The 27,442-nt window shown below is 46.8% G+C and overlaps 1 protein-coding gene across 6 annotated transcripts in view; it reads right to left on the reverse strand.

Annotated features, from left to right (window-relative positions):
- lrba (LPS-responsive vesicle trafficking, beach and anchor containing) overlaps positions 1-27,442 on the reverse strand; it is a 205,339-nt gene that overhangs the window by 119,193 nt on the left and 58,704 nt on the right. For 4 of the 6 annotated variants that reach the window (XM_076294352.1, XM_076294355.1, XM_076294351.1 and 1 more), the window contains 13 exons: positions 23,660-25,189; positions 23,359-23,537; positions 22,953-23,106; positions 22,179-22,359; positions 20,525-20,646; positions 19,211-19,318; positions 18,787-18,928; positions 18,222-18,573; positions 12,707-12,876; positions 11,318-11,396; positions 10,937-11,070; positions 9,894-9,955; positions 1,120-1,184 (listed from right to left, as the gene is read on the reverse strand). In XM_076294352.1, coding sequence (XP_076150467.1) covers positions 1,120-1,184; positions 9,894-9,955; positions 10,937-11,070; positions 11,318-11,396; positions 12,707-12,876; positions 18,222-18,573; positions 18,787-18,928; positions 19,211-19,318; positions 20,525-20,646; positions 22,179-22,359; positions 22,953-23,106; positions 23,359-23,537; positions 23,660-25,189 — 3,278 coding nt within the window. The remainder of the gene's footprint in view (positions 1-1,119; positions 1,185-9,893; positions 9,956-10,936; positions 11,071-11,317; positions 11,397-12,706; positions 12,877-18,221; positions 18,574-18,786; positions 18,929-19,210; positions 19,319-20,524; positions 20,647-22,178; positions 22,360-22,952; positions 23,107-23,358; positions 23,538-23,659; positions 25,190-27,442) is intronic. The other 2 variants (XM_076294354.1, XM_076294353.1) reach the window with 2 other exon arrangements.

The raw sequence follows: 27,442 nt of genomic DNA on the forward strand, positions 1-27,442 counted from the left end.
ACATCCCTTTCTCTCACGCTCACGCACACGCACACACACACACACACACACACACACACACACACACACACACACACACACACACACACACACACACACACACACGTATCTAGTCTAATAAAACATGCACCCCAGGCCATGCGGCAGCCCCTCTGCAGCCTCTCACAGGTCAGGAGGGGTCACCAGCATGCAAAGTGGAACAATAACAGGCCGAGGCGGGGAGGGAGCGGGAATCCGCCGTAACTCGAGCCTGGTGTGTCCGCACCGGGCAGCAGGGGAGCGGAGGTGGCCTGGTCTCCGTGGCGACCTCATGCGCCATCAATAACACACAGCTCTCACGTCCACACTGAACTCCACTTTATGATGTCCCACTTGGCACACACACGCATGCGCACACACACATACACAAACACTATACACGCACAGGCACACGTACGCACATGCACACCCACACACACACACCAACACACACACACCTTCACTCAATTGCAGGGCCCAGGGATAGAGTTACCGGGCCCTGCATCACAAATCAGGCCGTCTGCAGGAGAGCGGGTCAGACCCAACATGGCTCAGGCTGTGTTGTTTATTAGCAGCCGCTCTCAGCCGCTCTCAGTGCGGAGGTGACGCCTCGTCACCAACAGCAGCCACACTGAGCAGAGGTGGCTCATCAAGTGAGGAGGGAAGGAGGGAGAAGTGGAGCACAAAAGGTAGAGCAGGAGAGGGAGAGAATGAGGAGCAGAGGGGGGAGGTGGTCAGAGGATGGGATGTGTGTCCACCATGACAAGGAAAACAGATCCCTTAATGGGCAGTAAGGCCAGAGAGTGAGAGTGTGTTGAATATCGGAGTCCTTCTCATGTCCCATGTTCTATCTGGCCCTCACACTCCCACTCCCAGGTCCCAGGGGAAGGCGTCAGCATTGGCTGGGAGTCTTATAGTCTGAGGGGCAGACCTCTCTCCTCTCTTCCAGCCGTGACCTTCTGATCTGAAAACACGGCCCTCCGGGTGGAGAGAGAGAGGGAGGGAGGGAAAGAGAGAGGGGGGGCGTGGGGGTGGGGGTGAGACAGAGACACCGAAGAGCTCCGAGAGGAGCCTATGGTGAGCTGGTGTGGTCATCCTCACCTGCCCTCGTTGACGAGCTCAATGAAAGCCAGGCCAGCGTTCTTCTGGATGGAGTTCTGCCACTCCTGAAAGACAGACATTCACTCATTAGGCTCATGAGTCCACAAGCATAACAGGGCCCTGACAAGTCACACACTCAAAACATTTCAGAAAACTACAGACAGTGGGAGAAGAAGGCCTGTACTTCTGGCAGGATTACGGTAGCTCTGCCGTCTGCACCTCTGCTGAAGTGTTAAACTTGCAGGTGTTAGTCCAAACAACCAAGCCACCGCAGTCTGAGCAACAGCTTTCAATGGCCTTTCCTCCCCACACACGCACTAGCAGCTTTCAGCCTGGACATTTCTCACAGTCCAAACACCATTTCAGCACCACAGTCTGAACTGTGAGATAAAAACACGACAGGCGTTCCAGGCTGACCGCAGCAGAGCGCTCTTGGAATCTTCTGGGTAGAAAGGGAAACCGCCCTGGGACTGAACACAAGAGGCTAAATTTACAGCTTCCAGCGGACAGTGTTATTGAGACAACTTGTGCAGCCGATGGTTTCATACCTCTAATAATTTACATTTAATCACCTGCCATTTCCCACAGTTGTAAAACGCAGCCGTGGAAACCGTGACACATGGATTCTCTTATCCAGATATTTAACGCTGGAAAAGGGGGAGAAAACTGAAAACTAAACAAACAGGGCTTCACTCTGCCTGAACATAAACATATGAATATGCATGTTTGTTTGACATATACATATGAATATGCATGTTTGTTTGACATATACATATGAATATGTATGTTTGTTTGACATATACATATGAATATGCATGTTTGACTGACACTGCGTGCGGTGACAGATGCAAGTGTCATCATTACTCATCATTCCCAAGCAGTCCCCCAAGAGTCACAGGTACATCACCTTTCTGAAATACCAGCACAATTCAGCACATCAAACCCAACCTTCACGGCCCGCGTCCATTCTACAAACCCCCATCCCAAAGACACACACTGGTGTTTGTCAGAGTGAGGCAAAACATTGGCCGATGGCGGTTTACAATTGTGCAAAGCTGGACACATTTTCTCAGGATGCCATGAGGATCATAAATCATCATCAAAGCCTTTTTTTCCTGCAATCTCTGTCTGCCATATTACAAGCCTAGACTACAATAAGCAACTTTGCAGTTTATTATTGTGATCAAACACAACTGAACATACTTTAAAATTACAATCAATTCAGAACTTTAGGGGATGATAAGACATTGTTGCTGTTGTGCCAGACACAACCCTGTGCCACCATAGTAGATTGGGTCTTGGGTGTGGACACTTCATGTGGTTGCTGCTTTTCTGCGGACACTCATTGTGTTTATAACGCAAATGTTGTGAAAAATGCTGGAACATTAAGCTATTCTGAATGGAGGGAGGTGAAAAAAAAATGAGACCGTGAGAAAAGGAAATTAAAATGAATGAGACAAAAATAGCCAGAAAACAGACAAACAATTTAGCATGTGGCTCATTGAGACGAGTACAAGGAGAAACTAAACACACCACAACAAACAGAGCAGCATGTGCAGCCACACAAATCCACACTCTCAGAATGTGATAAAGTAATCTACAGTAATAGATTTTTTAGAGATGAAGTAAGAATCTAAAATGTATACAAATTATTTTCTTATCAAAGGAACACTGGAAAGATAATAAATGAATGACCATTCTTACCGACCAGCTTCTTACTTTGTGGTGAATTACTGACAATATCAGCACTGCATTTTTTATTGAGCCTACACACCATACTACAAGATAAATGAATCAACTGAGAGAGAAGGGGAGAGGCATTATTTTTTAATTAAAAGAGCCAATGACCCCAATCAGAGAAGGACTGAGAGTACGACCAGAGGTGGGAGAGGGACAGCTCCTTGACTGGTATTGGATTTATTTTTGCGGGTCTCTGATAGGCTTTATGGCGACCACAGGCCACTCCAACCTTCCCCTGATGAGAGGATACAAGAAGCCATTTGTGACCTTTCAACTTTGCCCTGACCTATCGGAGGTACCGCCACCCAGTCACCTCTGGTCGCTGTCAAGGAAACTGCTCCCCTCTGATCCATTTTTGTCATTTCACACAATGGGTTCTACCTGATCCATGATCACCCTGGATTTATAGACATCACAAAGCAACAATCCCTCAAGATCAATTCTTTTGAAAATGAATCAAGGCTGACATTGTACATAGGCTGTTGCACTGATTACCAGGCCAGTAGAAACACATGACTTAAGTATGATGATCGTACAAAGAGAGCAGACTTATGCACACTGGAATGAGTTTCTCAGTGGCGAACACTGACCATGAGTGAATGAAAGCAATCTGCTCATGGTACAAAGATGTAAAGATTTTACAGGCTGATAAGAGCACAGTAAAAGATAAGCTGGGACAAAAGATCAGGCCCTAGACTGAGCACAGCAGGAGCGGAGAGATCAGGAGAGGCCGCGGAGACAAACAGAGAGCAGCTGCTGAGCAGGCCCTCCCTGGGGGAGCGCGGCAGAGCGGAGGCCTCTAGCTCCAGGGCACACAGCCTGCTGCTGCTGCTGCTGCTCCTGCTCTGTGAGCACTTGGAGAATAATCATGCACTGGGGAATAACATGGAACATCGAAACAATTTTTGAGCAAACTTTCTGCTCTGATGAAATATTGCCCTTTTAAAAACAATAAAAGGAAACTCTGATTCTGAACTTGTGTGCTTTATTCTTAACCGCTCAGACATGTGAAAATGTCATGGTAATATGGTGACAGTCAGGCGTTTTAAATGAGTGTCAGCAGCACATGGCCAGTGGGCCTCCCTGCGTGCGGTGTCTTGTTGGTAGTGTGTTTAGTGCTGGCCTGATGAGGCCCGTGGCACCTCCACCTCTACACCAGCACTAATGAGCACTCAGTGGGGGCCAAGGAATTACAGCCACAGCTAAACAAAGCTGAGGAAACACAGAGCCCCCTTCCCTTCCCTTCCCTTCCCCAGCGCCCCCAGTCCCCACGCCTGCCTCTGCTTCTCCTCAGCCACCGCCACATAAACAAGCTCAGCGCTCAGCTCACCTTGCTCGCCTCCATCACTTACAATCACGAGTATTTGTTTGTTTCTTTTCTTGCATGGGCTTGCATGAGGAGTCAGAAACGGTAGTGAAGCGGAGAAGCCATCAATCAGGAAGGGGGCGTGGGCTGAGGCCGTAACGAGACACAGACGCTTTGGGCTGCAGCCGATGCTGCAGCCAGATCTGATGATATAAAAGAGCTACTGTGAGCCTTTGATGGAGGAGCAGCTCTCCGGTCTGACTAGAGGAGGCCTGCACTGGTGGCCTGCACGACGGGTCCCAACATGGCTGCCGTTCGAGGATGGGAGGGATGCAGTCGCCTGCACAGCCTTTATGATGTGATCTCCGAGAGAGATGAGAGCTGTGGGTGTTTCATTAAGGAATCTCGGAGGATTCCACTGACATATGAGCAGTGATACAGGTTTTCACACAAATGACTGCGCTTGATATGTCATTGGCTTTCATCGCATTTAACCAACACATAGCATTTATTAAAAGGCCAGTTAAGAGATTCCAGAAGCACGTCCTGCGACATCTCAGATGCTTGGACATGTCTCACTGCCTCCCGACATCAACACTCCTGGCACTGATTATGCAGAAGAGTTTATAAAAAAAAAGTGGATTTCTAATTTGTAAAACAGTGTCAGATGAAACATGGCCTCTCTTGTCAACCACCGTAAGGATATGAGAGATGACAGGCTGCTTTGCTTTGCTATGCCACCCCTATCACAATGCCATCTGACAGGACATGCAGACGCTGTAATTATTGATGTGTCTGCCACAACACTCTATAGGCCACATGCATGTTCTCAGATCCTATCTTGTCTGAAGGAAAACATACACTTCCAGAGGACACAGTGGCTTGTGCTTTGGTGAGCCGTTACAACGTGCAAAGGGGTTTTAGCACTTGGGGAACAAACATTTACCCAGCCCATATCCTGTGCAGGATGCAGATCAGATTTTTCAAACAACCCTGTCATTGATCTTTCAAACTCTTAAAAGACTGAAACCAGCACAGGGCTCTAACAAGGACCAATAAATTATTACAAAAGATTCTCATTTTCATCCTTTTCTTTTAAAATGATGCATACAGGCATGAACAAATCATTCAGTGGAAGTCAGCATAAGTGGACAGATTTCAGGCTTTGCACAGAATGAAACTATTCTTTAGAGCAGCTACACTATGCACGTGCACAGGGAGACGCAAGTGGACTAAACTGACCAACAAGAGCACACCAGACCCCCAAGCCCCAGAGAAGAAAAAACCCTTTCAGCTGCATTCTGGACAGACACAGAAATCTTGTGTAAATAACACCGATTGGCTGTGCGAGGCAGCGGTAAAACAGTCAGGGAAGGGAATTAAAAGTCACTCAGTTTTAGGAGGTCCCAGGACGACTGGCCCTCTCTTCTCGACAGGAAACGCACCCCTCCGGCTGCATAGCTGGCATCGGCAGGACACCGGCAGAATTAAGGGCCAGTTGGTGTTGGGCTGTTTGGCCTGGGCCTCTGAGGAGCGCCATGTTCAAAGAATGCAGCGTACAAGGGCAGCCCCAAGCCCAGACGGGGCTGTGTCCAGACGGAGGTGGCGCGGGACGAGGGGGCCAGGCAGAGCAGAGGTGCAGTGGGTGGGGGAAAGACAACACGGCCACTGCACTGCTCTTGAACCTTCTGTGTGTGTTATGCTTCTCAGCAGGACAGAGCTCCAGCTACGAGGGTCGAGGGGGCAAAAGTATTCAGCCTTCGCTTTCCAGCACATTCCTCTACTCTCACCTCTCTCTCTCTCTCTTTCTCTCTCTCCACATTTTTGCTGATCTTTTTTTTCCTGTGCTCCTCTGACTTAATACGCATGCTAGGCTCTGAAGATTTTAATAGCTTAGAGCTGGACATCATAAGAAGACATAATTGTGAAACCATCATTGTGAAAGTCATCACTGAAGGAAGCTGTGAGGGAAACACACTTCATTTGATGACTTGTCCCAGTTGACTCATCATAGTGGTTCCATTAAAAGCAGGTTTTTTGACTCTTGAGAGAACGTTCTCCTCTTCCTCGTCCAAAGCAGCCATGTCACAGGGCCACAGCGATCCAGTGAAAGCTGATCCAGAACAGTCAAGCCTCCCGCCAGCCAGCCATCGAGCCATCGCTGTGTAGTGAGTCCAAGATGGAGTAACCTGGACACTGGCTGCCCTTGTGCCGCTGCGGGATGATCTCAGGTCAGAGTATCGATCCCAAAGCTGCCGTGCCCACAGGGAGGGTTAAACTCCTCTGCACCCACCACTCTCTATTTCTAGCCCTTAGGGCAAGGGTCAAAGGTCAAGAAAAGCCAAGTGCTGGGGGACTCAATGGCGCTACCTATCGACTCTGTGTGACATGCCCATCTGTTTAACAGCTTAACTCTGGCTCTCCCTACTTATGTACACTATCCACGACAACATTAAGAAAATACAACCAATATGCTAAATGGCCAAAAGTTCCCACTGGTCTGACAACCTAATGGACCATGACATGTTTATTTCTAATTTAACTGTCCATTTCAATGCCCAATGAAGCATTGTGTTTTTTTTTACTACATAATGAAAAGAGCTTTTCACACGTTAAATAAGAATAATTTAGTATAATGTATAGTTATAATGTATTCTCTTTCTGTGCTCTTGAATGTATGCCTACTCTTCCACACATCAAAACACAAAGAACCTTTACATTGCAGACACACACACACACACCCCAATCTTCTCATCTCAATACAATTACACCACCCTCTACGACAACTTCCCTCTTTTCTGCCTCTCTCTTTGCTCTCTCCATCTGCAAGGGTTATAAACAGCAGAAAGTAACAGATGACCTGACAGCGGGCCCAGACAATAAGCGGTGATCTACGGAAGCCAGCCACGGCCCCCTCGCTCACATTTATCTGACGGTGTCTGGCCGATAGCCTCTATGTCACAGCGCAGCGCACCAAACATGATTTCTCTGCCTTCCTTATGGATGCTGTTGACTGGAGGCCGGCCTCATCTATTCATCTGCGTTGGGCTGAGATGCTCTGTAGGTGTGCGGCATCAGGGCGGGGCCAGGAGCTGCTGTAAATCTAAACCCTCCTGGCCAGAGAGGGCCTGTCAGGCCACATTACGCAGCCCAGATAACAAGCCTTTTTAAGAGCCCCGTCCAGCCTGAGTGGCTGCGCCAGGACTTGCAAGAAAGACGCTCATGTAATATGCAAGGCCATTTTGAAAGGCCCATCACTTGCAATTACCTGGAGTGAGTGAATGTTTTGATAGCTATGATTCAGTCAAACCACCCCCCCCCCCCCTACACGTCCCTGCTTGCTGTGTTTCAACATGAAGGCTCTCTTCTTCCCACGACTAAAAGGGTCTGGCACAGACATTTTTGGCCAGAATACACGCTGATGAACCAAAGTTACAAAATGAGCATATTGCTTGAGTGACAGAATTGTGATCGATACAACAGATTGATACATCTGAGCCATGTAGAGATGCACCTCCAAGCATGTCCAGCTACACATGTTCCACAGTAGTAGCACCTACCTCCAGAACCTCCAAGATAAGCCAGTAGCATTTCAATGGACCTTCCTATGGTAAACAAAAGGTTGGCTATGCCCATATGAATAGCACATGGCAAGCCTTAGAGCAACTGACTGCCGTCATATTTAAATTCAATATATGCACTAGACATTGGATCAATAGGACTGCACAGAATGAAGCAGTCTGCAGTTAATGTTAGAAAAGAAAATGATCCTTTAATTGTGGTTGAATGAGGCTGCTTGAACAGAAGACGCCATCAAACAGTGCTTTAGCAGCCCTGCTCTCAATGGCAGCCTGAGAGGAGCGGCGTGCACCTCGCTTTCCTCAGCAGTGATTAAAAACTCCTCAGTGACCACGACCCCTGAACCCTGACCCTAGCCCTACTCCATCTCGTCACAGGGGAAATTAATTGAAGAATTCTTAGAGATGCTATCGGGCCCATTTGCTCCGACCCCATCCTGAATGAGATGGTAAAAATCAATCAGGTCCATCTCCTTAGTTAAGAGTACATCCACAAGATGGCCGACTGTTCTTTTCCAATCACACTGTTTCTTTTTTTTTGCTCAGTGTGTGGGAGTAGCTGCATAAAACGGAGCTTGAAATCTGTCCCTTTACTCTTGGGGAAATGGGAGATATTAATAATTTCTTCAAAAGAGCCAGAAGGAGCCAATAAACACACAAAATTGGAGAGCATATTCTAAAGAAAATAATTACGGCTATGCGACAGTCTGTGTGCAATTTAGACTGGAGCAAACAGAGAAGCTCATTTAGGAGCAACGGTCCCCCAGCCCCTCCTCACTCGTCCAGCCCACTCCCCCTGCAGTGGACGCTGGAGTTCGGGCGCTTCCCCCACTACAACACAGCATTTGCATGGGCTGGGAGAATTTGGAGAGGATGATTTATTGAAGCAATCAGCACCAAGCTTGCTGCTGCATCACTGGGCCAGCATTCAGCTTGGGGCTCTCCCTCAACCCCACTTTTGCAGACCACTGTGTGTGTGTGTGTGTGCGTGTGTGTGTGTGTGTGTGTGTGTGTGAAGGGGAAAGAGAGGCAGAGAGTGCAGGAGGAGAGAGAGAGAGCTTGAGTGTGTGGTGGTGCACAGAGATCCCACCTTTGATTAGATTAGCATTAAACAACAGCATGACAGATATGACAAATAGGGGCATTAGAGCGTGTCATTTATTCTGCTGTGGGCTGCTGGGGTTCAGCGCTCTCTCCCCGGGCCCCACTTCCCCAAATGTATGCGGCCACTGACACCCGACTGATGGGTAATCTCTCTCTATATTACCGCTCGAGAGGAAGTCAACTGCATAATGCAGCAGCAAGGGGAGGGAGAGGAGGCCAGAGATGCAGTCTTTTTTGGGTTGTTATGTGTGTGTGTGTGTGTGTGTGTGTGTGTGTGTGTGTGTGTGTGTGTGTTTGTGTGTGTTTTCTAAATGAGTGATGAGGGTATGGGAGATGACATTCATCTGATTGTGTTTTAGGTACATTTAATTGCTTGTGAAGCTGACATAAAATATATGCATCTATATCATTGGGTTTACTGTGTGGCTTTCAGGATGTGAGCTTGTATATGTGTGTGTGAATTGAGTGTTTGTACTCTGAGTGTGTGTGTGTGTGTGTTGGGGGGGGGGGGGGGGGTTATGCAGCTGCACAGTTAAAAATCAAAAATCATAATAATGGATAGAACCCTTTTATTGGTCATCGCTGCACAATGCTGTGCATGTGGACAAGGGTCTGGAGGGGCTTGTTAGGAAGGACCATTAGCCTTGGTCTACCAAATCGACTGCAGTGTCTCAGTTATTGTGTTCACCCGATATGAATTCACCATTTGTATTCCTGGACCCTCAATCAGCCGAGCCCATATAAACTTGGCATTCTTGGCCAACACAAAACAACCAGCGAGGGCAATCGATACGTGGACACATCAATTCAGCATTATCCTGTAAGCACAGGGAGGTCAGGGAGTGGAGAGCATGGCCAGAGGTGTATGGCCAGGTCACGGCCTCTGACCCTTACTGCCCCGTCATGGCCATTAAAACCACTCCACACACCACGACTCCGGAAGTTTGTGTGCTAATGCTGAGAGGTGTGCAGATACAGCGCAGGGTGTTGGCCACAGATAAGAGATGCGATGGCTAGAGGACTGCTCCTGTTTGATATGGACTTACCTGTGAACACAGCAGCATCACCAGCTCCACAACAGAGCTGCTGGACTTCATACACACCAGACCTGCAGGAGGAGGCAGACACAGTGCACTTAGCAACCTCTCAGAACATATTGCACTCCAACACTATGTCTATATTACACACTGAAAAGCAAATACACTACAGTGGCAAATGTCCATTTCGCGTCCAGATACGGTATGCATGTGTCCACAACTGCACACATACCGAGTACAACCAAAATCAGCGACATATTGCCTGGGCCCAAAAGTATTGATGTGTCTAATGAGTGAACATGATGTTACTGTAAACTAATACATATTTGGACCTTGTATTACAGGGGGGAAATGTGGCAAGCATATGTCCTATTGATCCACACTATCTGCCACAGAGAAGCTGACGCTCATTACACATGCAGAGAAAAGGAGCGACAGAGGGAGAGAGAGGGGGGAGAGGAAAAGAGAGAGGGAGGAGGGGGAGAGGAAGAGAGAGAGGGAGGGGGGCATGGCACTTTGACCTTCCTCTTCTGTGATACTCTCTGGCCACAGGCTCCCTACACCTATCAATCAACTTTCCATTCTGTATGCTGGCAGCACATATCCCAAACACTCTTATTAGGCACGGGACCTCTGACCCACGGCTCCATAAAGCCACTGCGCTGTTATAATCAGTTAGTTAAAGGATACTTCAGCTGCTTTTTATGGCTTAAATCTGATTACGGAGCAGGCGATGTGGAATATTTACTGGCACTCGGCTCCTCACCACAAGGTGTTAATGGGGAGGGAGGGAGAGAGTGTTTGAGTGTGTGTGAGCACAAATGGTAAAGGGCCATAAATCTGTGATATCAATCTGTGTGTGTGTGTGTGTGTGTGTGTGTGTGTGTGTGTGTGTGTGTGTGTGTGTGTGTGTGTGTGTGTGTGTGTGTGTGTGTTGCATTCAGCTGAAATGTAAATATTGCATTTAGTGTTGTCACTGTGTGGTATGTGTCATTGCTCTCTCTAGGGAAGTCCTGCCCAGTGCGGAGGCTGGCAGCGGGAGCTGGACTCACTTGTGCCCTCTATGAGCAGCTCCTGCCCATGGCTGCCCAGCAGCGTGCGGGACAGGAACGGAGCAAAGTCCACAAAGATCTCCCGCAGCAAGGGTGCAGCCTTCTCCAGCGCGTGCTCCAGCCTCTCAGATATACTGCAGGAGAGGAAGAGGACGAGGACGAACACATGAGACTGTATTAAACATACACACCATACAGCTGACGCTAATAATGAATGCAACTACTATTCATAGCACCATTAGTATCATTAAGAAATGAAGAATCAGAATGAGAAGTAGCTCGGCTAGGTTATGGGGGGGAGGACAGGAGGACACAAAGGGAGGAGCGGTGCTCCGTTGGTCCTGGCCCATGGCCCCTCTCTCCCTCGGCTAGATGGATCACCTCATGCTGGGGGTGGTGTGCTGGCTGGCTGGGGACAGCGCAGGGACAGATGGCAGGTTGGCGCTTCCAGGATCAGCTACTGTTGGAAACCAGAGAGCTCATTACTACAACACACACACACACATAGGAGTGAGTGTGTACACACACACACACACACAGTAGATGAACAGACATGTTCATGGATACACACACTGGCAATACACACCACACTACAAAAAAAAAAGAAACAGGACCTTCTGCTGCATGAGTGAAACCAATAAGTGACAAATAACAAGTGTTTTCACATGAAAACCTTGGTGTATACAGTACATAAATTATATTTCTAAGCAAACACATACAACAAAAACTGCTCACACAATTACCCAAAATAATATGCCAATGCAAGGAAAACAAAATATCAGGAATATGACTTATTCCTGATACCTATTCTAACACCTTTTTGCGCTGAAAGCAACATCACATAACATTTTATTATTTATAATTATCCTCATTTCATTCAAAATATAATCAACATATACAAAATAAAATAAAAATTAAAAAAAAAACTCACTAATCTCTATCTCAGTTTTATCAGTCTTAGATTTGCTTAGAGTGTATCCATGTAACTAATTAAAGGCTGAGGTGGATTGAAATGGAACCAACAGGTTCTGTTCAACATCCGTTCAATATATCTTGTGGAGTATGGATTGACGCGCATGTATGCGTGTGTGTGTGTGTGTATCCTCTCAAAGACTCCGAGGCCCTACAGAGTGGCAAGGTCCAGATAAGTGTGTGGAATGCGTGGGGAATGTGCTGGAGAGTGTGTGGCCGTGTGGACGGCTTCTCTCTAAACTGCTGCATGTTTGCCCGAGGACAGAGGTCCATCAGCAGGGGCAGCAGCCACTTCACCAACCCAACACCGAATTAACTTATCTCCACTGCCCCCGACTGTGGGGCCTGCCCTGGTCCCACACACACACACACACACGCATGCACGCACACGCACACACACACACACACACACACACATACGCACACACACACTATCAGACAAACTGAAGCACAGACAGCAGAGTAAGCTGCATGGTCAATAAGGACTCTCTGTCATACTCATTCTTCTTTTGACTGCTCAAGAGCACATTTTGAGTCATGCCTTATTCTTGTCCTTATGCTTATAATGTTGTAGCACTGTTCTACATGTCTGGGTGCACTGTTCTACATGTCTGGGTGCACTGTTCTACATGTCTGGGTGCACTGTTCTACATGTCTGGGTGGACTGTTCTACATGTTCTACATGTCTGGGTGCACTGTTCTACATGTACAGTATTTTCACTCATGTTTCAAGAGGGCGAAACAGTCTCGAGGAACAAATTACAAGAGCACCATGGTGTGATGCTGTGATTAGCCGACCTGTGGCAGACTCCGCTGAAGTGCTCTGGGTAGCGTCACTGCTGGACACCACGGCCACGTTGTTGACCGGAGTCCCACCTGCTGCAGATGCTGCTGGGTTGGCCACAGCGGACGAGACGCTGGCTGGAGATGGAGCTCCTCCCGCCTTCTTGGGCCCCACTACAACACTCCTAGAACCCACAGAGAAGGACAACCACATGAATACTCCACCACCAAAGAGTGCACACTGCAGCTCACGCTCACATGTATACCACATAAATACTCATTTACAAATAATCTTCTCTTCTACTTTTCTAACCCTCCCATTCCAGCCTCCTGCCACCGGCTCCTATTCTGTATGAAACGTGCCTCGGCCATGTTGTTGGTGGGACCCGCTGCAGGAGCATTAATCCGGGGGACGTAATTAGGGACCTGTTTTCCCTGACACAGAGTATCCAATAATGACTGCATCCATCTTCACTGCAATCAATGGGCTCCTTGCAACTCTCAATCAGCTGGCCCAACAAAGTGATTAATTATCAGAGCATTACCAGATGATGTGGCCCTCAGTCATTAAACAACAATTCAGCTCCATGCCACCACACTCGCATGGTCATCAGGAGGAGTCTAGAGAGCTCCACAGCTGACAGTAGGTCCAGATATGCCTTTTTTTTTAGCCCGCTGGCGTATTTCTTATAAACACAAATGAAAGGATACCATAGTAACCAAGACACTGCAGTTCCTACAGTGAGAAGTCACCTTAGTCTGGGCTGAGAGGACAACAGTAGCATATAAAGCTGTGTCTCCTAGGGCATGTTAACATGGGGGGAGTTGAAAGCCAAATCCCTTCAGACACTGAGGAACAGCTATCTGGAGTCAAGGCTTTGACAGTTTGCAGGATATTTCAAAGAGTCAGGCCGAGCCCTTTATCATCACTGATGACATGCCATCACAACCTCGGTCTTTAACAGGGTCAAACAAGCTCCACGTCCTAGCAGTCACACAGGAACATGTATTTTCATATCACCAGGGTAAGCGTGGGATAGTTTGGGAAAGAGGTGTTGTTCAGGTTCTCATTTAAATAGCAGGACTGACTGACTGTTTAAAAAGCAGAAAAAAACTCAAATAACTTCAATCTATCTTCAATAACTTCAGATAACTACATACCCTCAAGCGAGTTTAGTCCCACACAAAATACCCAAACAACATATCCATTACTAATGGCTAAACTCAATTTCACAATTTCACAATTTCAACCAAATTTTGCTGCTCTTATTTTTTCATTATATGTGCCCTCTTATTTACTTATTTACTTACTTTTTTTGTTTACTTGAATGTTATGTTTGTCTGTGGACTTAAAATTGGTAAAATATGTCTTGTCTCCACCGTGGGATAGTGAGAAACGTAATTTCGATCTCTTTGTATGTCTGGAACATGTGAAGAAATTGACAATAAAGCTGACTTTGACTTTGACTTTGATTACATACTGTAATACATTACATAATACAACAGGAGGTATTTTAAGGAATGGAAATAATCTGCTTTTGGTGTACCACAGTATGTTGAGGTAAATTGTGAGATCAATTATTAACAAAAAATCACATCACATCAAGCATTCCTGGCATCCTGCTGTGCTGTGAGAGGCACCTGTTCCATGGCTAGAACGCTAATTAGCCTCAGCTTTCTGCTCCTCTTCGAGAGCTCCTCTGTAATTAAGGCATAAAGTCTCAGCCATAAAGTAATTGCAGCATGCCAACATTAAAAAGACCACTACCTCTGCCTCATCACACCTGACCATTTGTATCTGGCCATGTGCTGGACACAATAACAACACAGCTTGGTCAAGGGCAAAATCACTCAGGTCATCTAAGCGTCATGAAGAAATCCTGTACATTAATTTTTTAGCATAATACATAAGATATTGTGCCTGTCATTTCCCCCCAAAAAACACTTATTTTTTTAAATAAACCATCAAAAAGAAATGTTTTTGGAGTGTGTGACTATTTTCCAAAAAATATACTAAAGATATACAGCAACAAAAATGTCATCAGACATAAAAGATCTCCCTCGGTCCTGGTGCCTGTTTGAGGGGAAACCCAGCGAAGGCGCTGAGGAGCAGGGGTGTCTGTTTGGGTCCATCTGCTCATGGGCTTGTGCAGTTAATAATTTAGTGCTCTATTATCCCCTCTGAGCGGACATGGACACGCGCGCACACGCACACGCACACGCACACGCACACGCACACGCACACGCACACACACGCCTACACGTCTACGTTCCTGTTCTGTGCTATCACCATTGAGGAAGCATACAGAGATTAGACAGCAGAGAGGGGTGGGACTAAGATTTTGGCTCAATCAATTATTTAGGGGTTTTAACCACCAATGCATACAAACCCAATCAAACAAGTGTGTTTCCTGTTCCAATGTAAGTGGGTCTGTTTATTGTCTGAGTGTATGTTTGTATAATCTACATCTGGAAATGCAGGTGTGTGTGTTTGTGTGTGTGTCTACATCTGGAAATGCAAGTGTCACCTTTACCGTTGATGTGCATATTATGGATTGATACATTGCTGCTGTAAGGGACTATTTTAAAGCATTATTTCTATCCTGTCGTGTATCCTACTTGTCAATCCAAATAAAGAAAAAAATAAAGTGTGTGTGTGTGTGTGTGTGTGTGTGTGTGTGTGCGCATCACATCTTTGCTGTTGCCAACCCTAGCCTAAGTGACTCCTGCACTGGTGTGTGGAGGCAGAGGCTGGTGAGCCGGCGGTTTGAGGTGGTAAAGTGCATTATTCATGTGAGGGTTTGTCTGGGCGGGAGCATGGTGTTTGTGAAGTTCTTTGATCTCTCTTCTCATCTCCCCAGAGTAATCCTTTGGGCCTGACAAGCCTCCTCTGCTACCAAAATAGCCTTCCGGTGGGGACCAGTTGCTGTTAATTCCTGGATATCGATTACAAAAAAGACCTCAACAATTAGGACTATCAGTGTTCAGTGTAAATGCACTGTTCTGTGCAATTCTTCTTTCTGAGTTCAGAGACTACAATGGAGACTCAAGACAACAAAAAAAAATATTTTTAAGGACTATTTCTTCAAAGCTATTACTGTATGTTTTATTGGCCAGTCAGAGGGAAAAAAGAGCTCCTAACACCAGTTAACATTTACGCATTAAAAAAGATGATTTTTTTTGTCTCTCTTCGGCTCAGCAGGATGGTGGTTTCTCCTCACGGTTAACTAAATTGTAGTCATATCCAAACCAATTTCACAGATTGAATAAACATATCGTTTCTTAATTCATATCCATATTAATTTCGCCTTGAAAGGAAAACAATGTGTGGCTTTAAATACAAAGTGGAGCAACCCGGCATAGGTACCGTTGTGACAATGTTTACTGAAGCTCTGCTTTGCATCGGCAAATATTTGCAGACATCACGTCCAAACAGGAGTGGATCAGAAAGACTTATGGGGAAAGTGGGGAGCTGGTGCTGGTAGTAAATAAATCAGGGGGCTACTTCACCCCTGACCTGGTCCAGCCTTTATCTGCGAGATCCCGCTTTCCCCACACATCACGCCCATAAATCCAACAGCAGACACTAAGGATTCCCATGTTCGGCGTCAGGGTAGAATGTCAATTTGACCACGCTCTCTGTTCCATGCAGAACTGAGAGACCAGCTGAGAACTAGCAGATGGGAGTCTGATGGACAATTATGAGGCATTTGGTGTGATGTGAAAAATGACAGCCTTGACATAACAGACAGTGTTTTGGGTCGGGCATTTTAGAACGGTTTAAGTATTTAAGAATGTGTATGAGCTGCATCAAGGAACTGAGTGATGGAGTGCAAGACAAACAGAAAAAACAAAACACACAAAGACAGACAGACACCAGAGGACAACACAGCAGACCAAGAGCCATCAAGATAACTAGGCACCTCCACACTGGGGCCTGGTGGATCCACAGTGGTGATAAGGGGGTCTGCGCGAGCCTCACCACCCCATCCAAGAGGCCCAGCTCTGGGGTTAGCGTGGGGCTCGGGCCTGGGCAGCCTCCTGTCCCCCCCGCGCGCCGAGCTGTGAACCTATCCTCTCCAGCAGTGCGGCAGGAGCCAGGGTAATCCCCACCAGATACCAGCAGCGCTCTGATGCCTGACAAAGCATTCCTCAGATAAAACACACATCACAGAGCAGCCTCGCCGATTCCCAGAGAGCCCGCGCCTGCGGAGAGGCCGGGGAGGACGAGGGAGGACGAGGGACCCAGAGGAGGAGGGGGCAGTGGAGGCTGCGCGGCTAAGCTGGTGTAAAGCCCCTTCACCTGACATGGGAGCATTTGACTAGGTGTTTGTGCAGGAAAAGAGGCTCGGCTGCTTAGTGCTCTCCGCCATCCTCCGTCTTTCTCAGGCTCTCTCCGTCCACCCTCCTCCCACTTGCTTTGTGTCTGCCCGAGTCAGAGACAAAGCCTCAAATGCAAACCAGACACCGGGCCGATCCTACAGGCAGTAATGTTGTCTTGCAGAGAGGTCCCGTTTCCCAGCCTGTCTCCCCCTCTCCCCGAGAGGGGCTAATTTAGTGGAGCTGCTCCATGCGTCTGCAGGCCCTTTCAAACGTCTGGGCAGCCAAAGCCCCACATCCAGGCCTGCAGATAAAAACTCTCAACTGGAGATATCAGGGATCAGCTGAGTACAGTTGGCTTCGTGCAGGCAGACTCAGTTCAGACGTATTTTGTGTCTCCCTCTCTCTCTCTCTCACTCTCACACACACACAAACACACACACACACACACACACACACACTGAAGTATTCTCTCCCCGTCTGTCTCCCCCCACAGCCCAACTCCACTCGTTGCTTGTGCGTGTCTGATGCTTGCACTGTCTTGATGGCTTCTCCTGCAGTCGGGTCTTTGTAGCGCTGATAGCTTGTTTGTGTGGAGAGCAGCAGGAATAGATGCCAAAGGAAGAGAGATCCAGAGAGGATGCAGATGAAAAGAGAGCAGCTTCAAAAAGCACCCCTGACAGGAGGCCCTTCCTGACGCTCAAAAACCTAAACGCTTTTCATGTGTACGACTTCAAAACAGCTCTTCGAGTGCTCTTCAGCAGGTAACTGACTTGAAGCTGTGAACCTGAGTGTGTGAGTGCACACAGACGAGGCCTGATCCTGAGTGCATACAGACGAGGCCTGATCCTGAGTGCACACAGACGAGGCCTGATACTGAGTGTGTGAGTGCACACAGATGTGATCCTGAGTGTGTGAGTGCACACAGAGGAGGCCTGATCCTGCATCTGAAACACTGATAGAGAGGAACCCCTCTCGCAATCTCCACCTCTGTATTTACCTAAATACACTCTCAAATGGACAGATCAGAGGTCCACTCTGCACACAATTCACACAATAACCACAGATAATCCTATTTAACCATCGTTGAAATACATCATAAAACTGAGGCTACAGCCTCTCCCACAATGCAATGCACTGATGCTTGAGTGAAGTGAAAGAGAATCCATCCAATGTCATATCTGCTGTCTTTATCTTTGTGCTGACCAACCTGTCGAAGGATTGGAACTGGAGAGACTTGTCACGGCTGCCATCTCCTCCCACGGCTCCCAGGAAGGTGGGGGGCAGTAGGCTGGGGTCCACCATGACATCATCAGTAGGCCCGCTGACCAGGCTGCGCAGGATGTCCTTCACATTCTTGCTTTTGGACTCACCGGCACCCTCCTGACCTTTCCTGACCTCGAGGGACAGTGTGGACAGTGCCTCTGAGACGGCGTCGGGCCCCTGCGAGCTGCTGGCCACACTCTCGCTGGGAGTCGAGGAGGTCTGCTCGTCCCCTATACCAGAGTCCCGGCGGCGGAGAGACACACCCCCTTCCATCTCCACACCAGAAGAGAGGCTCTCTGGACACACAGATGGACAGCATGAGTACTATGCGCTTACAGACAGCTACAGAACATCTGCTCATGCTAATCATTCTACACTAATGTTATTTAATGGAATACCATCATTTAAAATGCTCTCTCTAGACAAGCGTTAACTGTATGTGTCTAAGCACCACTACATGTGTTATTCATCGTGGGGGCGTCCTGTGGCGGCGTCCAGTTGTGCTGTACCTGTGCTCCTGGTGGACTGCCTGTGCTGGACAGCTCTTTTGTCATTCTGAGGCTCCAGAATGTCCCGGTATTTAGACACCATTAGCACAGAGATGAAGTAAACTACAGCCAAAGCCAAGAACTGGGCCTGCTTACTGTCCTCCTGGAAGATAACCACACACACACACACACACACACACACACACACACACACACACACACACACACACACACACACACACACACACACACACACACACACACACACACACACACACACACACACACACACACACACACACACACACACACACACACACACACACGATCACTATAATAGAGTACATTTCAGTGTCTCGCATCTAAAACAATAAAAAGGGCCCATTAGTCTGATATCCCTTGTTCCCATGTCCCATGTGCATGCTGTGAGCGTATGTACACTCACAATGTCTCTGAATACCACCGCTCGGAGGCGGTTTATATCCATGTCCTGCAGGAGTCGGTCCATATCTCTGACAGGAGACATCCCTCCAGTCACCATATCCACCGGACTCTGTGGTCACACCAATCACATACACACACAAACATGCGGTGAATGATACAAACCAAAGATACAAATCTGTTCAGACACAGCAAGATCGATGAACGTCAATGATACATGCAAGTGAGCAAAACAAGATTCTGAGTTGCATTCATTTTCTACTGGAGGCATGTGACAATAACAGGCTAATTGAGCAAAGTGACAGAATAGTCTACTAGCTGGTTAGCTAACAAAGTAACTTGCTACTATTAGCTGGTTAGATAACAAAGTAACTTGCTACTACTAACTGGTTAGCTAACAAAGTAGCTTGCTACTATTAGCTGGTTAGCTAACAAAGTAACTAGCAAACTGTTACACTATTCCCTAATGCTGCAGCACACCCAAACAGAACAAAAATTATGTGTAAAATGTCTTCAATTGCTGATTTTTTTTTAAAAAAATGTTTACTATGTTTACTCTGTAAAGCAACCTTGGGTGCTTTGAAAGGCGCTATGTAACAAATAACATGTATTATTATTATTATTATTATTATTATTATTATTATTAAAAACAGCACTTTGCTTTGCTACCATGTATTTTCAACATAAACCTGCTGATTTGCATCTTATAACTAATGCAAAGCTACTACAGCAGTAAGCTAATTGTTGCCATTTAACACATTATCTCTGTAAATGTTTGCACACTTGAGCCTGAATGTGACGCTGGAGTGCAGGTCAGTTAATGTAATGTCTGCTCCCTGAATAATGGATGAGATGGCGTGTCTGAGCCACACTTTCAGGAAGACCGGAGATATTTTCCAGGAACACTCCAGATCAAATCCAGGGGCCATAGACATACTGCCCTGTCCAGAGTAACTGATATGGATTCTTTGTTACAGTTCAGGTCAAGAAATGAGGAAATATAATTGTACTGAAAACCAAAGCACAACAGTGTTCTGCTGAATGTGTGTCCATACAATGTAGGACAGCCCGTTACTGGATTACTTACACATTCACCATCTCTCCAGAAAAGCAATGGTAACCAGTTTATTTTTAAAAAACATACCTCAAAACCTATGACCTAATATACTGTATATAATTAGTCGTCATATTATTCTGTATGTGTGTGAACGAATAATGCACTTTCACAGGTTCTGATCTTAGAACAAATCACCACCCATAATACGATGTTAATGTGGTCAGAAGAAGTGAATGGACAGCACGCTGTCAGTGGACTTGCCTGTGCAGGCATGGATTTGGCTGCTCCCATGTGGCCTTGCGTAGCTTTGTGACCACGGCCGATGTCCGAGCCAGCCTGACCGTGCTGACACTCCAGACAGTTGCGCACCGCCATGGCACACACTACAGAGATGGAGGCAGGGGAGAGGGAGACGGTCAAGAGCAGCAGTGAGCACATCATGGAACAACAAACCAAATATTACGTTTGGTATCAAAACACGAAAAGGATAGATGGCAAGCAATAGAACAACATTGGAAAGAAAAAGAATGAAAATAGGCACAGGAACAAAGCGAAGAGAAAAGGTGTGAAGAAAGCAACAGAGAGAGAGAGAGAGAGAGAGAGAAAAAAAAAAATGGAGGAGACCAACATCTGTGGAAACACACAACCAAGTAATCTTCTCTGTGATCTTGTAGTCTTACAAGGTCAGAGGCAGTGACCCCTGACAGAACAGCGCAGGCTTTGAATAATAGATGATGTTGTTTCTCTGCTGCAGCCCCAGGTAACAAACCATCGCACACCGCACAAAATATTCCCTGTTTGATAACTTCACAATGGTGCTTTGCCATGGCTTGAAAAACAAGTTTAATCTAATGGGTGGCAAACCATTCTAGAAAAAGACATTGTGTGAGAGTGCATGTGCGTTCTCATACCCACTCTGCCTCCATACTTTGACAACTGACAAATGTAAAGTGTAAAGCGTTTAGATTAAGGGTATTACTCAGCAGGGACCGGACTGTTTTTTTCCATTAAGGCTATCCACGGGCAAAGCCATTTTGTAGCAGAGACGGCAGCCAAAACCTTGTTACTGCCTCCCAAATCAGATTACGCTCCAGCAGACCTCATCAAATATTCATTTCATAAGACGGACTCTAAAAGCAGGCTTCAGTTTCTCCCCTAACGCCCCCCGCTCCGCTTCTCAGCCAATCGCTGAGGCTTTGAGTGTATGTATGTGAATGTAATTGTGGTGGCATGCTGCATCCATTTAACACAGGTACCATTTTGTAGGGCTGCTTTTTGTCAAGTTTAAGAGCAAAAATTGGTGCTTCAAAGAGCGCCATTACCTCAGCCAAAAAGGGGGATAGTGATTCTAATCACAGTGTCAGGGAGACACATGGCCAGCCAGAAAAAGCCAAGGTGAGATGAATTTCAGATGAAGAGTGAGAGCATTTAAGAGGCGGCTATGAGGGTTGGTCCTGCTGGGCTCCTAACTGCTTTGATAAAACAGAAGGCCTGGGGCGGTCAGAAAAAGAAAAAGCCATGATGGGGTCCCAGACTAATGGCAGCCATTCCAGATCACAGCTTTGTGTAGGGCTTACAACAACAACAACATACTTATGACAATATGATGGGGAATGGGATTGTGTGTGTGTGTGTTGTGTGTGTGTGTGTGTGTGTGTGTGTGTGTGTGTGTGTGTGTATGTGTGTGTGTGTGTGTGTGTGTGTGTGAGAGAGATAGTGAGTGCGAGGGAGGCAAATTCTCTCCAGGGGCAGTCACTGGCAGCTATTGTTTGGTGTGGAGAGAGGGATGAGCAGAAAAGACAAGGTCAGAGGGCTGATGATGAAACAGCAGAATGAAGAAATGCGGAGAGATGAGAGGCGGGGAGGAGAGCAAAGAGGGATGAGACAGCGTGGACGACAGCGGGAGAGAGCTGACCGAGTCGAAGGCACTGTCTGAGGATGCCGCCGGAGGACATGTTCTTCTCCGCCTCGATCTCAGTGAAGCTCAGGGTGCTGGCGAAGATGAGCACGTCCACCAGGTTGATGAGTCGCTGCAGGAACGTGACCGAGGCCTCCACCGCCAGACCCTGAGACGGCTCGATGCTCTCCAGCTCATGCTGCAGAACACATCAACAACACTGAGGTCACATCTCAACACCAACAAGGACCACTTAACCAATAAAAAAGAAACGCACAGACCACCTAGCTAAAAAAACGAAAAAAGATTAGACCTACAGTATATTAGCCTACGCAATAGGCCTATTCACTGAACCACCTTGCTTATTGTCTTTGCACTTTGCTTATTGTGTCAGAAGATTAATATTACTTAAACTGGCATGTCTTACATAGACAGTGTTGCAGAACTGTTTGGATTTACATACAAGTTGGTTCAATATTGCAAACAACTCATCTATATTATATTTTACCACGTCTGCTCGCGGAGCACTTGGGATATCTTGCGGACCACCAGTGATCCCCGGACCACACTTTGAGAAACACTGTTCTATAGGATCCTATGTTTCCTATGTTTTTTTGTTAGCTCTCCAGGAAAAGAAAATGCTGTTTGAACAGTAGTGCAGTGCTGTACAGTTACCTCTAATTGTCGTTACAAAATAATAATACAACAGTTATAAAGAGTTGAGATGGCGCAAACAACACCTCAGACTTTACTATTTTGCCTGTTGGAACAGCGCAGTTCTGGGACACTCACCGAGGAGGAGGTGGCAGCTGAGAGCAGAGGCAGGATGCCACCACAGGCCATGATGAGGTTGTCGAGCACCTGAGAGATCAGGTGCACCGTGTTGTGTACAAACACCACATTTTCACTGCTGTTGACAAAGTCCATCACTGTCTTGGTGGAGTGGCTGAAGGTTGTGAGAGGTACAGATTTACCAATTGACAGACATCAGAAAAAGAAAGTAGCAGTTTAGTGGCCGGGTTATGGGATATATGGTAGATACTCCTGCCTTTCAGCAAACAGTTATAGTGTGCACATCCTACCTTCTGGCAGGTGCAGGACAAAAGAAAACTATACTCAATTGAAAAAATATAATGTCCGCAACACTGCTTTTGACTCCCAATGATTTAATGCAATATAATAGATACTCCTGCCTTACCTCCGCCACATCTGCACATCGGTCTCTATGGAGAAGAGGAGGTCGGTCAGAAGTCGCTGGTGCATGTGGGACCATTTGAATTCTGGGATACGGAACATGGTGGAACGAGCCGAAGATGAGGCACTGTCTCTATTTGTTGGGGCAGGACCAGATGCTGCGGCCTGAGCCTGACTCGCCTCCTACGGGGACACATGCAGGGTTAGAACAGAGGCGCGCTAGCATTTTTGTGAGATCTCAACCTAAGACTACTAAGTAATACTTAAACTCATCTAAAACGAAGAATATGTTCATCATGTCATACCGATGTAGTTGCCTCCTTCAGTTCCAGTCTTTCAGTGTCTGTAGCTACACTTGACACATCAAGACGAGCAATTTTGATTTCTTTGGTCTTTGCAGCAATGCCCTGTGCTTGCTCCTTCCCAGGCTCTGCAGCTGGCTTCTGTGAATCACCACCCTCTCCCTCCTCAGTCTTTGCTGTAGATGTCTGTCCTTTCTCTTCAATGAATCCTTCTGATATTGCTGGTTCTGCAGTGGCTCCCTCTGATGTTGCATGTTCTGCAGTGGGATCTTCTGATTTCACTGGTTCTGCAGTGGGTTCTTCTGATGTCACTGGTTCTGCAGTGGGTTCCTCTGATGCCACTGGCTCCTCAGTAGTCACAGTGGAAGGCTGAGCTTCCTTACTGTCCACCATTTCTTTCTCCACTTCTTCCTGGTCTGCACATCTCTCACTGCTTTCTTTTATCGCTTCTTTTTCATCAATAGGAGCACTCTCTGCCTGTACATCTGGTTCTCCGGTGTCAGACTTTGCTGTTTTATTCTGAACTGCAGCCTCGTCCTCATCATCCCCCTCCCCATCATTATCCCCTGCGGTAGCACTGGCGGACACAAAAGAGGACTCTTCCATACTGTCATCACTGGCTTTGACCGCATCACTGACAGAGGAGACATCTACCAGGTCTTCACTGAAGATGGATGCACCGGCTGTACTAGTCTCATTGTAGTTGGAAACTTCAGAATTCCCCTGCTCTACAGAGTCTTCCCTTGACAGAACCGCTGCTGACTCCTTAACCATCTCTCTCGAGTCAGGATCTTCATTCTGGTCCCTCTTCACTTCAGTTACCTCGGGCTCCTTCTGAGCATCCCCTTCCCCTGCAGTCTGTTTCACATCATTTGTTCCTTCTACCTTTGCATCTTCTGTTTTGCCCTCACACACTTCAGCACTACTTTCCATTCCAGCCTCTTCAGATTTCTCTACATCTCCACTTTCAGCTCCTTCTGCTGGGACAGCAGGCTTCTCTTTTGGTTCAGTCTCACCATCTCTGCACTCCTTAGCAGCAGTTACATGATTGTCAGAAGTTTTCATGTTATGTTCATGGCCATGTGGTGCCTCCGCGTCATGTTGACTTTCTTCCAGTGCTCCACTAGCTTGGTTGTCTTGCTGTTGAGCTCTACGCTCATCCTCTTGCTTCTCCTCTTCTTCAGCACGGAGTAAGATGTTTGACACAGCAACAGAGGTATGGCTTCTCAACTCATCTCTTCCTTCTTCTCTTCCCTTGGTCTTAACCTTTTCTTCATCTCTTCCCTCATCCTTAGCATGAGTGGGGAGAGAAGAGGGCTGTTCATCCACACACAGCTCAATCATTGTGGACGGAGCCATCTCCTCATTCAGTGGGGATTCCGTAACCTCTCCATTGGCATGGCTCAGAAGCTCTGAATCTCGACTGGCCCCAGATACTGTCCGGATTTGGGCCCCAGAACCACCCTCAGGGCCAAGCCGCTGGTACTCCCTGAACATTCGAGACAGGTTCTCCTTGTGTTGCTCAAAGGTCACCTGAAAAAATATATACAGAGTCTTGGATGAGAACAGGATTAAAAATTAACGGAAACTCAACCATTACTATCTAGTTTGGCTATGTTAAGATAAGTTTTCATAACTTAACAATGTAGATATGTAACCTTTCTAACAAAGCAGTTTGTATGCATGCTTTAGAGTAATTAGCACGGGAGTGTGACACAGATCTAATCAGATATGGCCATGTGTGCTGGAGCAGCGAGCGCAATGACAGCTTGAGGAAGAGCCCTGGTGCTCTCAGACAGCGATTAGCATCTTGGCATTTGCACATCCTGCAAAAGACTATTTCCATCGTCCTCATTAAAGGGCCTGCACCACACAGGCTCTTTGAACAGAAAGTCAAATAAACAGTGTGTGCGTGTGTGCGCACGCACAGGCACACACACGCACACACACACACACACGCACACACACACACACACACACACACACACACACAAGAAATATACTACCACACAACACTACTTTACTTCAGGCCATTTGCATTTAGGGTGAGAGAACCTGATTATTTGTAATTAATTAGCCGTTATTGTTCTAAATTAGCCTGCAACAAGGGTGGTCATTAATCTTCCTGCTGGTTTGATTGGTAATCCATAGCCATTGTCTCCCAGCTCTGAGCTTCTGATTGCTCCAATAGTTTCCTCTGTGCCTCCCTCCCCTGTTACCTCCCTTTTCTTTGACTCATTCTCTAGTCTTTCACCATCACAGAGAGGTGCATTTACATCCATTTCCCTTTAATTTGACATGCAACATTTTGCCAATTAGAAGAGCTAAGTAGAACTAAGTGCACCTCACAACCTGTGCCAGTGCCGTCAGAGCATTTGCATGAGTGTGGCAGTATGACGTCACGTGCATCGCATTTCACACAGATTACGGAGACTGATGGATGTGTGAAGGCTGAGAGAAGGGAGGGCAGATTGAGTTCCCATGCGAGAGAAGTTACTGTAGTACTGTGGTTTGTGCATGCGAGTCATGCAGCATGCCGTTCTGGGTGGGCTCTCAAGGCCCCTCTCTGGGCTAATCTAATTGAACTCCAGCCCACAATTCTGTGGAAAAACCTCATTCCACGTGCTTGTAAGAAAACAAGGGAGCGCTCTGTAATGTGACAGCTATCATGATATTAATGGGATGTGCTGGGGCCAAATCATACATTCAGATGCAAATCAACCTCAGTAGGTCTACTACGAAAACACTCTCCCACAAGATATGAAGCACTTAACGTCACATTTCGATTAAGGGTAAAAGCTCCTCACTTGCGCTGTGTTCACTGTGCAAGTGCACACATACCCTATATAGACACTGCATATGTGCTTCTGTTCAAATGTTTTCAGTCTTCAAACATTGCAGCACTATCAGCATCCAGACCTTAAAACGATCTGTTCCCAAAGCTTATGAGACTCAGAGAGCCACTCTACAGAGTGCTATTGAGAACTGCTTCTGCATTATGATGGCTGATTTCAGATCAGAAGACATGTCTAGACAGAGAGCCTGTGTGGTGAGACCTGGGTGGTGAATTACTGGTCTGGGAAGAGGCATATACAGTAGGGCCTGAGAGTCCCATTTAGATCAATAGATACCAGGCGACCGCAAAACAAAGGGGAAATGGGGGAGTCGAGGCTGGCCCTAATTGGATTAGCTAAATGCAATTCCCTTTGCTGAAATCAATGTCGTCTGCAGACACAATCTCTCTCTTTTTTTTCTTTTTCAAAACCCATGGCCCATATACAGTACCATGCAAGAGCAGATTCACAGAATAGACGATGGCAATCACTGTGCCTGTGGTTCCAGAGAGGAGTGTGGATTGGGACCACGTGGCAGTAGGGACTGACGGAGACCGTTCCAATGCTGAAACCGCCTGAGCTCTCGAAAAACACTAGCGCCTCAAGATCCTGTAAACCCCCTTAAACACTATAGCTAATGGGGAATGTATATAGCAAGAGGTTTCTGGGTCAAGAAAATATATCGCAAAAATTATTACTTTATAACATCTATGCATGTAAACACAGTGTATGAAAAAGCACTGTGAAAACTGAAAAAAGTATGAAACACTCAAAGTAATTCAACACTCATCTTGGAAGAACTGTGGGCAGGAACAGCTCTCTATGTGGTAAGAGACTGTTTACTGGAAATGACTGTGCAGTATGGCATTGCATTATCCCAATGCCGTTAAATGCCAGTTATATATAGTGATTATCTATAGGCATAGTCAATAGTCAAGATGTTATGGTCCTC

This window comes from Alosa pseudoharengus, unplaced genomic scaffold (genome assembly GCF_046254945.1).
Source record: "Alosa pseudoharengus isolate Yale_2024_CS ecotype anadromous, Long Island Sound unplaced genomic scaffold, YU_APseudo_1.1 YU_APseudo_1.1_scf_2, whole genome shotgun sequence".
NCBI classification, from domain to species: Eukaryota; Metazoa; Chordata; class Actinopteri; order Clupeiformes; family Clupeidae; genus Alosa; species Alosa pseudoharengus.